A 12,857-nucleotide genomic window follows, 5' to 3' on the forward strand; every position below is an offset into this window, starting at 1 on the left:
ATTTAAAATCTTACATCCTAGCTAGCTTGCAGTCTTCTTCTTGTGTGCATGCATGAGATACAAACAAAATGGGAACCCACTTACTAGTGGCCAAAAACTCCATGGGGTACCATTAAGTTTCCATTAAAATGTATTTAGCTGAAGCCAAATGGTGGCATATGAATGTAATTTCTGGGAGAAACATCTGCACAATACTGACCAAAAAAATGTTCACAAGCAACCTGAATATTTTTGATAATCTGAGTATAAACTTATAGTTATGACAATCAGACATCAACTTCTCCTGCATGTAAACATAATCACATATGTTTTTTTCCCGTGCTCTCTCTCTCTCTGTTTCTTCCGGTTTGTCTTTGTTTCTGTGTGTGTATGTGTGTGTGTGTGTGTGTGTGTGTGTGTGTCTCCTCCTGTTCATCAGTCTCTCCAGCAGCACTGGCCCTCCTCGATGGCTGTCCTCCGATACAGCGTATACTGTAGTTTCGCTTAAGGCTCGATTGTGTCCAAGAAAGTCGACGGTGCGATTTCCGTTCTCCTCCTTTAGTCATTTCTTCTCCTTCTGTTTTTCTTTTGAGCATCCTTCATTCAGGGGGTGACGCTAAGAGCGGTGGATGAAAGGCAGGATGATTTATCACTCTCAGTCCGTTCTCCACCCGGCCTCTTTTAACACTTGTTCAGACCCCCTGTGCACATACACAGCTCTTTGGCAATCCATAGGTTGCAATAAAACAATCACTGACATTTTGTTCACACAGTGTCTGTCCATCATTTGGGCATCATACAGTCTGAAAAGCAAAAAAATATAGATATATACCAAAGACAAACCCTAGAATACTGAATCTAAAGCACGACTCCATAACAGCATGTTAGATTTAGATAAACCTCTGATTTTCTGTCTTCCATCTTCCTTTACCTTTCCTCTATTCTTTGTAAAGACTGATAACCTGTAATGGAAAATGTGCCAAAATAGAAAAGGACTGAAGTAACAGTTAAGACCATGGAGTCCAACACAATGCTAAAGAAAGTCTAAAAATGGCGTAAGAGCTCTACAGGGCGGCTACGAACTGAAGCTGGCTTTTCTTTACCTTTTTTCTCCAAATAGACACAAGTCTAAAACAAAACAAAAACAGTCACCATTACTTTTCTATGCCACTGGTTTCACAAAGCGCAGACAAAGCGAGCGCCATATGGCAGGCTAATGGACATTTGAAACTCACAGAACTCATATCTAAAACTTTCAGAAACAAACAAAAAGAAAAGGTCCTTTTTCATCCTCTTTTCCTTCTTCGCCTTTAGAAATCTAGATTCATTTGAGTTGATATCTTTTAAACTTCTTTAGAGGGGATAGGCATTCACTTGATATGTGTTGATTTCAGTCATAAGTACCCACACTAAATGGACCACTGGTGCTGAAGTCTTCACCAACAGTCAGAAGCTGGAACTTTTTGATTTATGCATGCCGTCTCTGTTGGCCACATTCAAATTCAAGCTAATGAGGACAAATTTGTTATTGTCCTTCAGCAAAGTACCACTCATGGGTACATGTTAATGAATTTCTCTTCTTCATTAAGAATCCCATTGCCAACATTTAAACCAGACACCCAAGACTGTGTTGTCATTTGATGTCCAAATGTCCAGATTGTCATGGGTGCTCTAGGCCATCTCCTTTCTAGCTTCATTCCAGTGGCTTGTGGGTGATATTCTATGGTAGATCTCATTCATATTCATTCCTTCATTCATTCACAGGCTTTTAGAATCTAGCAGGCTCTCTCCTGCAGGCGGAGGAGATATGGTACTGTAGGTAGGGGAGACTGGGGTCAGGTGTTCCCCTAGTTTAGGCCTCATAGCATGTAGGGGTGATCAAGATCACAAGTTCCCACGCAAATAGGTGGGGAAACTCTGGGTTACCCATTTAGACATCAGAGCAGGATACTGGGTAAGGGGACACTGGGGATTGAAATAACAGATAGTGCTTCATTTTCGTCTTTTCTTTGTCCAAACTGAGAACAAAATTACTTTAGCAGGGGATCGTAGGATCACATGTCTTTCCCCAGAGTTCTCCTCCTCATCTTCATGCCTCTGAGCAGCACCTCTGCTGGTTTATCTTCACTTTATGCTTAATCCCATCGTACAACTCAAAGTTGTAGTTCTCCAGCGTTGTGGAGGAGCGTGAGGATAGACCGCTGTAGGAGCATGTGCAGTAGAGGAGCAGTCCAGCGCAAACCGCGCCCAGCAGGACGCCTAGAGAGCTCATCACGATGATGGTGAGGAGGATGGGGTCCAGGGTGTACAGCCAGGCATTGTCCTTGTCTTTCTCCGACACCAGGGTGACGGAGGGGGGATCCACACCAGAGGAGGGGGTGGAAAAAGAGGAAGGCCAGCCTGGGAAAACATATCCTGGAGAGAAAACAGGAAACTTTAGAAAAAAACTTCTATATGTAATTACAAAATACTTAAGTTAACAAACCATATAATACCAGTGGTTTTGCATGTGTTTGCCTATTTCCTACAAATCACTTCACATCCCAGCAAACCATATAATTCAGATTTGTGAATGTATTGTTCCAGGCTGTATAGTATGAGAATCAATTAGCAGGATTTTGAAACTTGCTGGAGCTGTGAAATCCATTACAGTGAACATCAAGTCTGCACACATTTTTGCTTGTGTGACACAACAGTTACATTTCTGACTCAAAGACCTTAAAAAGGTCACATAATTAGGATTGCAACCATAATGTAAAACACAGACCTGAGAAATGAATGTAGACTAATACAATAAAAGAAGAGTACATCAAGAAATCAAGTTCAGCACGCATTCAAAAATGATAAATAATAAATACAAATGTTTTGAAGCTAAAGAGCAAAAACCTGCACATTAACTGACTCAGTATGTCACTTACACAGCAGCATCTACTTAAAGTGAACTAACACCACAAACTAGCAGCAAAACCCCTGAGTGTATTGAACTAAGCAAAGGTGCGTTTAAGGAAATTAATTTAACTGTATCAGAGGCAAAAGTTCCACAATATGGCTGATATATTCAAGAACCGCTAATTCTGTTAACCACAACAACAGTTGTTATTGACTTCAAAAATGTGAAAACATAATGAAATGAAATTACTGTAAAGGTGCTCTCTAGTGTGTTTTTGTGAGTGTTGAAGTGTGCACATCTAGTTGGAATAAGCAATCATGCTAATCCACTTAATGAATGTATACACATGAACAAGCCAATCCGCAATTAAGTACTGCATTTAGAGTGTTTTATGGAAGAACAAACCGAAACACATACACACACGGGGAAGCAGTAAACAGACTTGTTTAGTGAGGTAAAGGCTGAGTACTCTTCTTGTATCTGTCAGGGGGCCGGGAGAAACAAGGGATAGTAACACATGCACATGGGCACACGCAGATACTGTTCACACACACACACACACACACACACAGACACAGGGAGTAAACCGTGATTGTTACAGACAGATGTTTTCTAGGTGCCCAGGAGGAAGCTGTCTGTCTCACTTTGTCTGCTACGGAATATGAAAGCGGAGGAGAGGAAACACACACTCTAACATGCCCACAGACACTTTTAAATGCTCTCTCACACTCTTGCCCTTGTCTGTACACACTCACACACACCAGAGATTGTCTGCCACTGTTGCCACAGGCTTTCTTGTTGTGGAACCGCAAGTAAAACCAAGATCCACAAGCATGCCTCTGCTTAAAGAGCTATTTCACTATTGGGTGAGACTTGTAAAACAGCCAGTATAGCCTCAGGCTGAGAGGAGAGTAGAAGTAACAGAAGAGAAGACAACTTCAAACCTCACCTCCATCAATGGGGGGCTTGCGCTCGAAAACAGGATCTTTTCCGAAATCGATGGGCCTTGGATCTGTTAAAAAGACAGAAAGAATAACGGTATTAATCTCAACCAGCCACTCAAGCCAGGACTACTCTGCAACATGTCCTGATAACATCACTTCATCTCTTATGTTGTCAGCACACAGGCTACATTTGTAGATGGAAATCAAACTACACAAACAGCTCAAAGAGTAGAATGATCTTGTTTAAACTTTCTGAAGAGATCAGGCACGAGATCTCCCATAAACAATTTAGTTCTATGCTCAGTCTGTTAAGGGACAATAACATCCGGGGTTACTAAGCATTTCTACCTGCATAAAGCCAGCAAGTTTCATTATGTGATAAGCAACATTGCTCTTTTTTATTTGCTTAGAAATGAAAACGGAGTCAAGAGATTGAGTGAATGAGTGAGTGAGCTGAACTGTGAAAAAGAAAGACTCACAAAACTGCTTCATAGAAAAATATCGCTTTTATTACCATCACATTCTCCACAATATATTTTCTTTTTATTCCAAGACCATGAAATTCAACAAGCTAAAATACCACATTATATTTCTGAGGCAGGCCGAGGTGCAAGGCTTTGAAGGGTTTGGAAGCGCAATTCTGCTTCAATTCAGTTTTATTCAAGGAAATTGATATTACAATCCTGAGGTAAAAAATTGAGCAATATCTGGGCAGCTGATAATCATTTATTGCTGTGGCAAAGGAACCAAAAACACATTATGAAGTGAAACCTTAATAGATATTCAAGAGACAAGAGGTGAAAAACTAATTTAGTAGATATGAAAAAAAGATACAGAGCCTCATTTCCTCAGTTAGATAAGGTCATTTTTCTATAAGACAATTTTAACATCCAGATTATACCTTCTAAAAGCAGGCTTTACGAACTTCCAATACTCTTCTCGTCTGTAAATAATAGTAAGAGATTAATACTTTTAAATGAGATCTGTGAAATTAAAATATTTGCTCATGGATTAAATATGAGGTAATTTCCTTGAAATTAAAGAAGTGACTCAATCACATCTTTAATTGTTTAAAATTGACCCAAAATTGACTTCCAAACCCAATTAGAGACTAAACAAAAGGAAGAGACTCAATTTAATTTCAATTCAAATATTACAGCAACCAACAAATCCTATGCTAAATGGAGTGTATTTATTCTCAGATGTTTGCTTGTTGAGAGTTTGCTTATTTAACTTTTCGATTGGGTGCCACTATTGGCTTTGTATGTTTCTCTGTAGTTCAATATTTAATTAGCTTGAAGTGCAACACAGTCAAATCCAGCGCAAGTCAAAAAGACAATCATAAAGTCAAGGTCTTTCCTTCGCAGAGGCAAAGAAAGTGCACAGTAATATATATAACATATATAAATGTATAACAGGGACGAACTTTTAAGTAGTTTGAATTAAAATTCATTCAAGTTCATCCCTTGCTGAGGCCATGTTTCAGAATGATCAGTCTTTGCTGCTTCCAACAGATTTACATCAAGAAAAATCTTTCTGATTAATAACAAAAAAACTCAATTATTAGAACAATAAAATCAAAGAACAATAACAACATCATTGCTTCATTTAATAAAAATGACATCATCAAGGTAGATTTTCCATAAACTCAACATGTGGTTGTACTTTTACCCTAAAATCTGTGATTTCACATCACCAAAATTGAGGGTGAAAAGTGAAAAATAAGAATAAATTAGTGGAATACCCAACCAGATAGACATCTCAAAGTGTGCAAGCTTGGAAAACTCCAAAGTGGCCTGCAGATTATGAACCTGGCTTCAAATAATGTTGGCAGAAGAAGTCTTAACCATCCTACTAAATAAAATAATGCAGTTATTGTACAGAGTAGGCAGTTAGCCCTGAAACAATGGATATAGCTGCTAATCTAAATATGGCTGATCCCAGTAGTAAATTAAATTTTATCGAGGTCTTACTGAAATGTACTCGTTCATGTAAGACTACGTTTAGTACATGCACATGAAAGCATCTAATCAGTCTTCTCTTCTCAACTCTTCTGGTTGTGTAAATGTACAATCTCACAACAGACCCTCCAGGCTCTTAATTCTCCTTTCTCACAGTCAGCTAAAATCACTACAGGCCTTGACAAAACATTAAATCACTAACAGAGAGATAGCAAAAGGAGCAGGATAAAATACTCGGACACTCTCTGGACGACTGTTGAACACTTTCTAATGATCCTGGCTTAAAGCCCTCAGGCTAGGATCCTGAGAAGAATCATCATGCGGATCTGAAAGGAGATTAAAACTCCCCGTAGCCCCATTTTATCTCCACTGTCCAATTAGCAAAGAGAAGAATAAAAAGCTTTTTTTTATACAGGCAAAGACATGGATGGCTCTTTGGCACTGTACGCTGTTCCAGTGGGGCCTGAGGACCTGTTAGAGTGCTTTTACTCGTAATATTTCTCCAGGAAACAGAGGAGGAGGAGGAGGCAGAAAGAAAAAAAAATAGAGATGGCCTGAGGGCTAAAAGTGCTTACCGCAGGGTTTTATGAATGCAATCAGCTCCATTAACTAATTAGAAATATTAAAGGGCTTCAAAGTAGTCTGTGATGGAGAAGGGAGAGGAAAGTGAGGGAAGGTTGATTTAAAAGCGCTGCATGAAGAGACGCCAGCACATTTTCCAAATCTTGCAAAAAGTTTGACGGAGAGAATGAAAGAGAAAAGTGCATTGGCAGCACAACATAAATACAGTCATATATCACTTCTCTATTTGAATTTCGGACCCACATTGATTGGGTTACAGCACAAGGCTGCTAGAATGAGTCATATAATGTGTAAATCATACACAAGTCGATTTGAGTGGAAGGAGAGATGGGATGGATATGCAAGCACAAAATAACTGAAATACTTGTTGACTAAAGCACAAAGCCACATTTTATGAGGCGTAATTTGATGAAATACGTCAATATGGAGAGCTGCAGAGTAGATTTTTGAACATGCATGAAACAATGTTTTAAATGACTGAATTTGTTGGAGATATGGATTCTTTGCTAACGCAGGTTTCTGTGTTAGCTGGTGTGTGTAGCTGTGTGTGATTATAGTGTGTGCCTCCATCACACTGTCTATTCTGCCAAAAGACTTCTTTCATCTGCTTTTGTGTTTCAAACAACCTGCCCTCCTCCTTCAATTCTCTCCCTCCTTCAATCCAAACCCCAACCTGCCTCCCTGTTAGCCCTCCTCTCGGAGTAAGAGAAAAATCTATCTTTAGAAAGCAGTTTTTTTTGTTTTTTTTTTACTTCTTTCATCTTCCTCCATCTCTGGGCGCATTCTTTGGAGGGAAAGGGGCCTCACTTAATGGGCCCTTCTCCTCTGAGAGATTTTGCTCTCCTCCATTTCTGCCTCTCATTTTCTCTCCTGTGTTTTTTACTGGGAGGATTTGTGATGAAGGAAAGGAGTAGAATAGGAACAAGCGGGTTTTGATAAAAAGGCTGGGGGATTTGGGCATGAACAAAATGATGTAGGGGGGTAGCACACAACACAAGATGGTGAGCTGCTGAGTACCACAGTGGTGTGACCAATTTCACAAGCAAGTATCTGAATAGATGTTGAATCAGGGCTTCCCATACTAAAACCAGCCGAATTAATATGTTTTTTTGTTTTTACATCATCATAATTTTCACATGCTGTGAAAACGTACTCATTTGCTTCCGTTTTGCGTCCATGTCTGATTTAAGCTTAAAGGTGGATGCTTAAAATGAGGGACAAACATATTCTGTTGCAAAATGGCTTCAACTTGAGGATTTGACATCAAATAAAAGTCAAGAAAAGTTGTTAAGATCATCTCAGTGAACACAATCAACAGGACTGTTGCCTTAGAACGATAAGTCAGTAAATATAAAAAAATAAACATTGTATAACTATTGTACATCAGAATGTAGAACTACTGTAAGGAAAACATGGTACTTAATTCAGAACCAGTACATTTCTCAACTTATTTTTTATATTAAGATTCACAGTAAATGTAAGAAATTGTCATAAATCATCAGAGCCTTCAATAAATGATTGTTAAGAAGAAGCAAAAAAGTGCTAAAGTTACTCTCAACATTGCAAAATAACGTGTAACCCAACTTCAAAAATCGTCTGGTTAATTTCTATGCAAACTCATCTGTACTCTATCAACATAGCAAAATATCAAAGAAATGAATGCTAACACACATACAGTTAAACAGATGATTAAGAAAACACCAATAATGGTGCGTGAGGGGGGTGTGTCAATAGTGCTGCACTGTTTGACAGATCACTGCGAACGAAATGATCAAAGGAACAGACCAGTGATCCTGGTTCAGTGGTTTTCTAAAAGGCTTCATACTTAAGAAGCTCTTTCTCACAGCGTATGTTTGGTCTCACCTGTCGAATAGAAGCAAAACTGCCAATTTTCATGGCCGCTGTGAACCAGTTTTTTAGGCTAGTATGCAAAACATTCTGTCGTCTCGTATAACACAAGAAAAGATTTAACAGACGTAAAAATTTTAACTTGAACAGACTTAAAAGAAAAGTGTAACTTCATCTTTAGTTACTCACTATGTTTTTGGATTTGTTTCATTCACCCAGTCTAATGTGTGCAGGTCATACAAAGATGTTTAGTTTGAACATTAACAGACAGGCATTAGGTTATCCATGATATCCAGGCAAAAAAAAAAAAGCTGTATAGAGTCCATTCATACTCTAATTTAGACACTGAGGCACTAACTCGTTCCGGAGGTGAAGAGGTAATAGTTTTAAAGCACATTTTTAAAAAGGCATATCCGGATGTAATGAAAAAAAATGCACTCAGGGTAACACGAGAGATTCATTATTAGCCAGTGAAAAGTGTCCGTGCATATGCATGTGAGACTTTTGAGCCTTTGTGTGTTCTGATGCCGAGAGTGTGTTTGTTTCTAGGTCTGCAGGATGCAATGTAAGCTGTCTCATCCTACCCTTCCCTTGTGTAAACCAGACAGAAAACAACACTGATTCCTCCCCAGTTCACAGACCAAAGAAGCTTCCCACAGTAGATGTGTAGCTGTCTATCTGTCACGGCTGGACGGGCAGCACTAATTCTCCTATACCTCTTCCTTTTCTGTTCTTAATCTGTCTCTGTCACTCTCAGTCTCCCAAAGGCTAGTGGACAAATAAACAGCAGCTTCATTCAGACCCAAAGAAATAGCCTCCTCTCTTTTATGCAGCACACATTGTGACTTCTATCTCCCTGTACCTGTGTTTGTAAATCCCTTCTCTGTCAGACAGGGCATTTGGAGGCAGGCAGTGTCCAAGCTGCAGATCAGAGCAGGACACACAGACATATCCTTATAGAAGAGGAAACTATGCTGTTACAACACTGACATTGCACACTGCATGTATTTATGTTTTGTCCACAGTCTATAAGGCAGCCAACCTGTCATTTAATTCTTCCTCTAAACATAATCCATTTCATTTTCATGTAGTCGTCAGCCATCAAAAGTGGCAACTGAATTTCTTTCTCTCCCCAGAGAGGGATATTGGTAAAGTTTAATGTCAGAAGTTCATTCTGCCAGTTCCAGCCAACAAGGAAGTTTAGCCAAGGCGTATCCTGATCAGTTAATTAGATCAGTCATCGGCAACAGGAACTGCAGTGTCGCTTCCATGTAGATTCTCATCAGTGAAGAGTGGCGATTATGCTGAATACTGCTGCTGAGTTCACACTCTCTGATCACTTTATTTGAACAAAGCATTCTAATAAAATTATATCATTCACATGTAGTCCAGTTGTTTTCAACACTGGGAATCATAGCTGTCATCTTTCTCCAGCCTGATGGTGAGCATGGGTTCAAGACTCTGCCCAGTACCTGGGTACAGGTGGTTTTGGTTGGGGCTGTTGATCAGATTATAGTTGAGGTTTTGGTTCTGGTAGCAGTTTTGGTGACCTTGCTGATTTGGTTGCTGGCTGTTGTGGTACATCACTGAATGATGATGACTACCGCTGGTCTTCTTGGTCGCCCAGTGGTAGCGATGACAGCAAAGTATCACCACCACGGTAACAGTGACCAGCAGCAAGAGGGCGCCGCCTCCCGCCAACACATAGTACCAGTAGACAGGGACAGGCTGCACCGCCACTGTGTCTACTGTGGGCTCCATCCCAGACATGGCACCCCCTGGAGGGCAGGAGGACACATTACTGGTTGGCACTATGGACGAGGTAGGCAGGCATGCAGACCGTATTGGAGAGCTGTTAATTGTCTGATTGACCATTTGCTAAACCCCTCCTCCAGACAGTACAATCATAGCTTAGAAACCACAACTAGTCATTGGATTTTCTCCAAATGCTGAATCATATAGTAAGAGTGATACTAAGCAATTAAGTTGAAGGTTGATGTTGCTTTTTAGCTCTTCCGAAATCACAAAAGCAAATATGAATTATGTTTATCTGCTCTATCATAACCTGTGATCATGAACATGTCCTGCTAGCTATCTTATTACCAACAGCAGGCAACTTCAAAGGTCAAAGGGCACATTATTAGCACTTAGTATAAGCAGCCAGGGTGACTATATATTATTCCTTATCATACTTACTAACATTTAATTCTACATGGATCATTACTGTCTTTTAGTCTTTAGAGGCTTCTCATTTTAAAATGAGTAAGCTGCAGCAGTTGATAGCTTTTTCAACCAACTCATGGAGCTAACAGGTAATTAGCTATGTAGCAACAGCTGATAAAATCAGCCGTCAAAATTGGTCAGTTCTTGCTAGAAATGAGAAGCCTGCTTTTATGTCTGCCTAAAATAAAAATCTATTGTCTCAAAAGTAACTCAAAATAGTTTCAAGTGTTAAATCTGACATGCATGTCGTGCGAGAATGGAAAACCTGACAGGCCTAACGGTAATTAAGGTGGTCGGGACTTAGCGAATGGTCAATTACTGCAGCAGCTAGCTGAAATGATTGTGCCTTGCTGGTATTCAATGAAACATAATACATATGTAATATCAACAGCAGGCAAAACAGCTTTCAGATTTAGCTCACTTTCTCAGTATTTAAGCATCCAATTGCATACTCGAAGTCATTTAAAATCTTCATTCTTCCTAAACAAATTGCTGATGCATATGCTTTGATTGTGCTTATTTCACTCATAGTATTTTTGGTTTATGCAAATGTCACAAGCATTAGCTGCACATTGACACGCAAAGGCTCATGCCATGTGTTCAGATTCAATCAGAGAATGCAAAGCCTTGATTATGCAGTGACTGGCTGATTTGGACAAAGGGTGGGAGTGTTAAGTAGTTGTATTTGGTAAGATGCAGCTGCTTTTATCAGGGCAAGATCACATTGAAGGGAGTCGAGTGGAGGGAGAAAGACATGGCGAGGGGAAAAAGGGAAAATCAGAGAGAAATTACAGGGGTAGAAAAAGGATAAGAGAGAAGGCATTATTTGAAGGAAGAATGGAGTGAAATAGAGAGGGGTGGTAGAAAGTGAGGGGGTGAGAGGGAGGGGAAATGAAGGGAGAGAGCTAATCCTGCCATGATATCTTTAATCCTGCATTAGAGGGTTTGTCTGAAACTTCAATACTCTGTCAACTCACTGTGAAAGAAAGCCGCTGAGAGAGAGGTTGTGGAAGAAAGAGAGACAGAGAAAAAAAATTGGAGAGAACGAAAGAACGTGAGCAAGAAAGAAAGAGGAAAAAGAACCAGGGCAAGCAAGATGGGGACGAGAGAGAAGAGAGAAATAATGAAAACACAGAGGAAGGGAAGGTGCAGAGAAAGACACAGAACCTCAAGGAAACCTTTGAGCTTAATTTATAAATTCAGATGTACTCTTTAAGGGTTTAAAATTGGCTTTGATTGTAAAGCTGAGCAGCCAGCATGGAGAGCCTTCCCACTAGTGGATTAAGACACAGCTGATTTAGGGCAGCAAAAATTGACCGTTACTTTACTTTTTATAATCTAAAGGGAAAAAAGGGAGAAAGTTTCTCAAGAGCACCATTCCTAAAGTGAGCTAAAAAAAAAGTGTGGCTTTCAAGGAAGTTTGGTTACTAGAGTTTCTCATTCCATGGCTTACACTTCACACATCAACAGTCTTTCCTTATCTGAATGAAATACTTTTAAAAAGTGTAGTTGAAAGTCCAAGTCCTCTCTTTATTATTAAAATTGAAGCCAGAATTAGCCTCCTTTCCGTGTGTATGCATGCATGCATGTGTGTGTGTGTGTGTGTGTGTGTGTGTGTGTGTGTGTGATTGTGCATGTAGCATGATTGGTCAGAGCCCTCTCTTGCCAGAAGCCAATTCCCTTCTTGGTTGCCATGGATATAAAAACCCAACAATGTGACATATCACACCACAATAAAGCAGCTCATCTAAGTAAGGATCATGTTATCAGGCTATAATCAAGGAGAAACATTTTAAATGTCCAGTCCTCCTGACGTTTCTCTGTAATGTGAGAGTTTGGGTTAATTTTGGAACAATAGATTTATTTCATTTAATATATTTTTATTAATTTTTCTCCACTGGGCACTTTATTGTAGATAATTGATAGAAAAAGTTTATCTTCACTCTGTCAGGACCAAGTTATTCACTATATTCCTCCTCACACTTGCTTATACTAGGGATGAAATCCATTCAACTTCTTACTGGTAACATATACAGCAGTAAGTCTTAAACAGGGTTCAACTACATCTGCTCACCCAAAGAGAAACACTTAAGTTCTTAGCTCACTTTTCAATGGGCGTCCCAAAAGAGAAATTGAATCCTTCTTTCCGGGGCTCGGTCTCATGAAAACACATGTATGTCAGAAGTGACACTGCTGTCATGCTGGGAGTCATATGATATCTGCTCAGGATTCAGACCTGTAAGCATTAGGTCAAATATTTAGCTTATGAGTCAGGTGACTAGAGCTTTCCTGAGTTTGACTCTTTTTTTGGTTTTACTATTTTTGGGAATGTTAGTTATGTCTTTATTGAACTGAATTGTGATGACCAAACCAAGTGCTGGTCTAGTCTCTGACAGTATTCAAAGAATGTATCCACACACACACACACAC

At 39.6% G+C, this 12,857-nt stretch overlaps 1 protein-coding gene across 3 annotated transcripts in view; it reads right to left on the reverse strand.

Moving 5' to 3' along the window:
- Nucleotides 1-1,090: 1,090 nt before the first annotated feature.
- The window catches only part of LOC118338994 (neuropilin-2-like), an 87,860-nt gene continuing 76,093 nt past the window's right edge, over nucleotides 1,091-12,857 (reverse strand). For 2 of the 3 annotated variants that reach the window (XM_035676496.1, XM_035676494.1), the window contains 2 exons: nucleotides 3,819-3,881; nucleotides 1,091-2,394 (listed from right to left, as the gene is read on the reverse strand). In XM_035676496.1, the coding sequence (XP_035532389.1) occupies nucleotides 2,069-2,394; nucleotides 3,819-3,881 (389 nt within the window). In that variant the 3' untranslated portion in view covers nucleotides 1,091-2,068. Of the gene's footprint in view, nucleotides 2,395-3,818; nucleotides 3,882-4,300; nucleotides 9,983-12,857 lie in introns of those variants that run through there. The other variant, XM_035676495.1, reaches the window with a different exon arrangement.

This window comes from Morone saxatilis, unplaced genomic scaffold (assembly GCF_004916995.1).
Source record: "Morone saxatilis isolate NCDOM2014 unplaced genomic scaffold, NCSU_SB_2.0 Contig5, whole genome shotgun sequence".
Classification (NCBI taxonomy): domain Eukaryota; kingdom Metazoa; phylum Chordata; class Actinopteri; family Moronidae; genus Morone; species Morone saxatilis.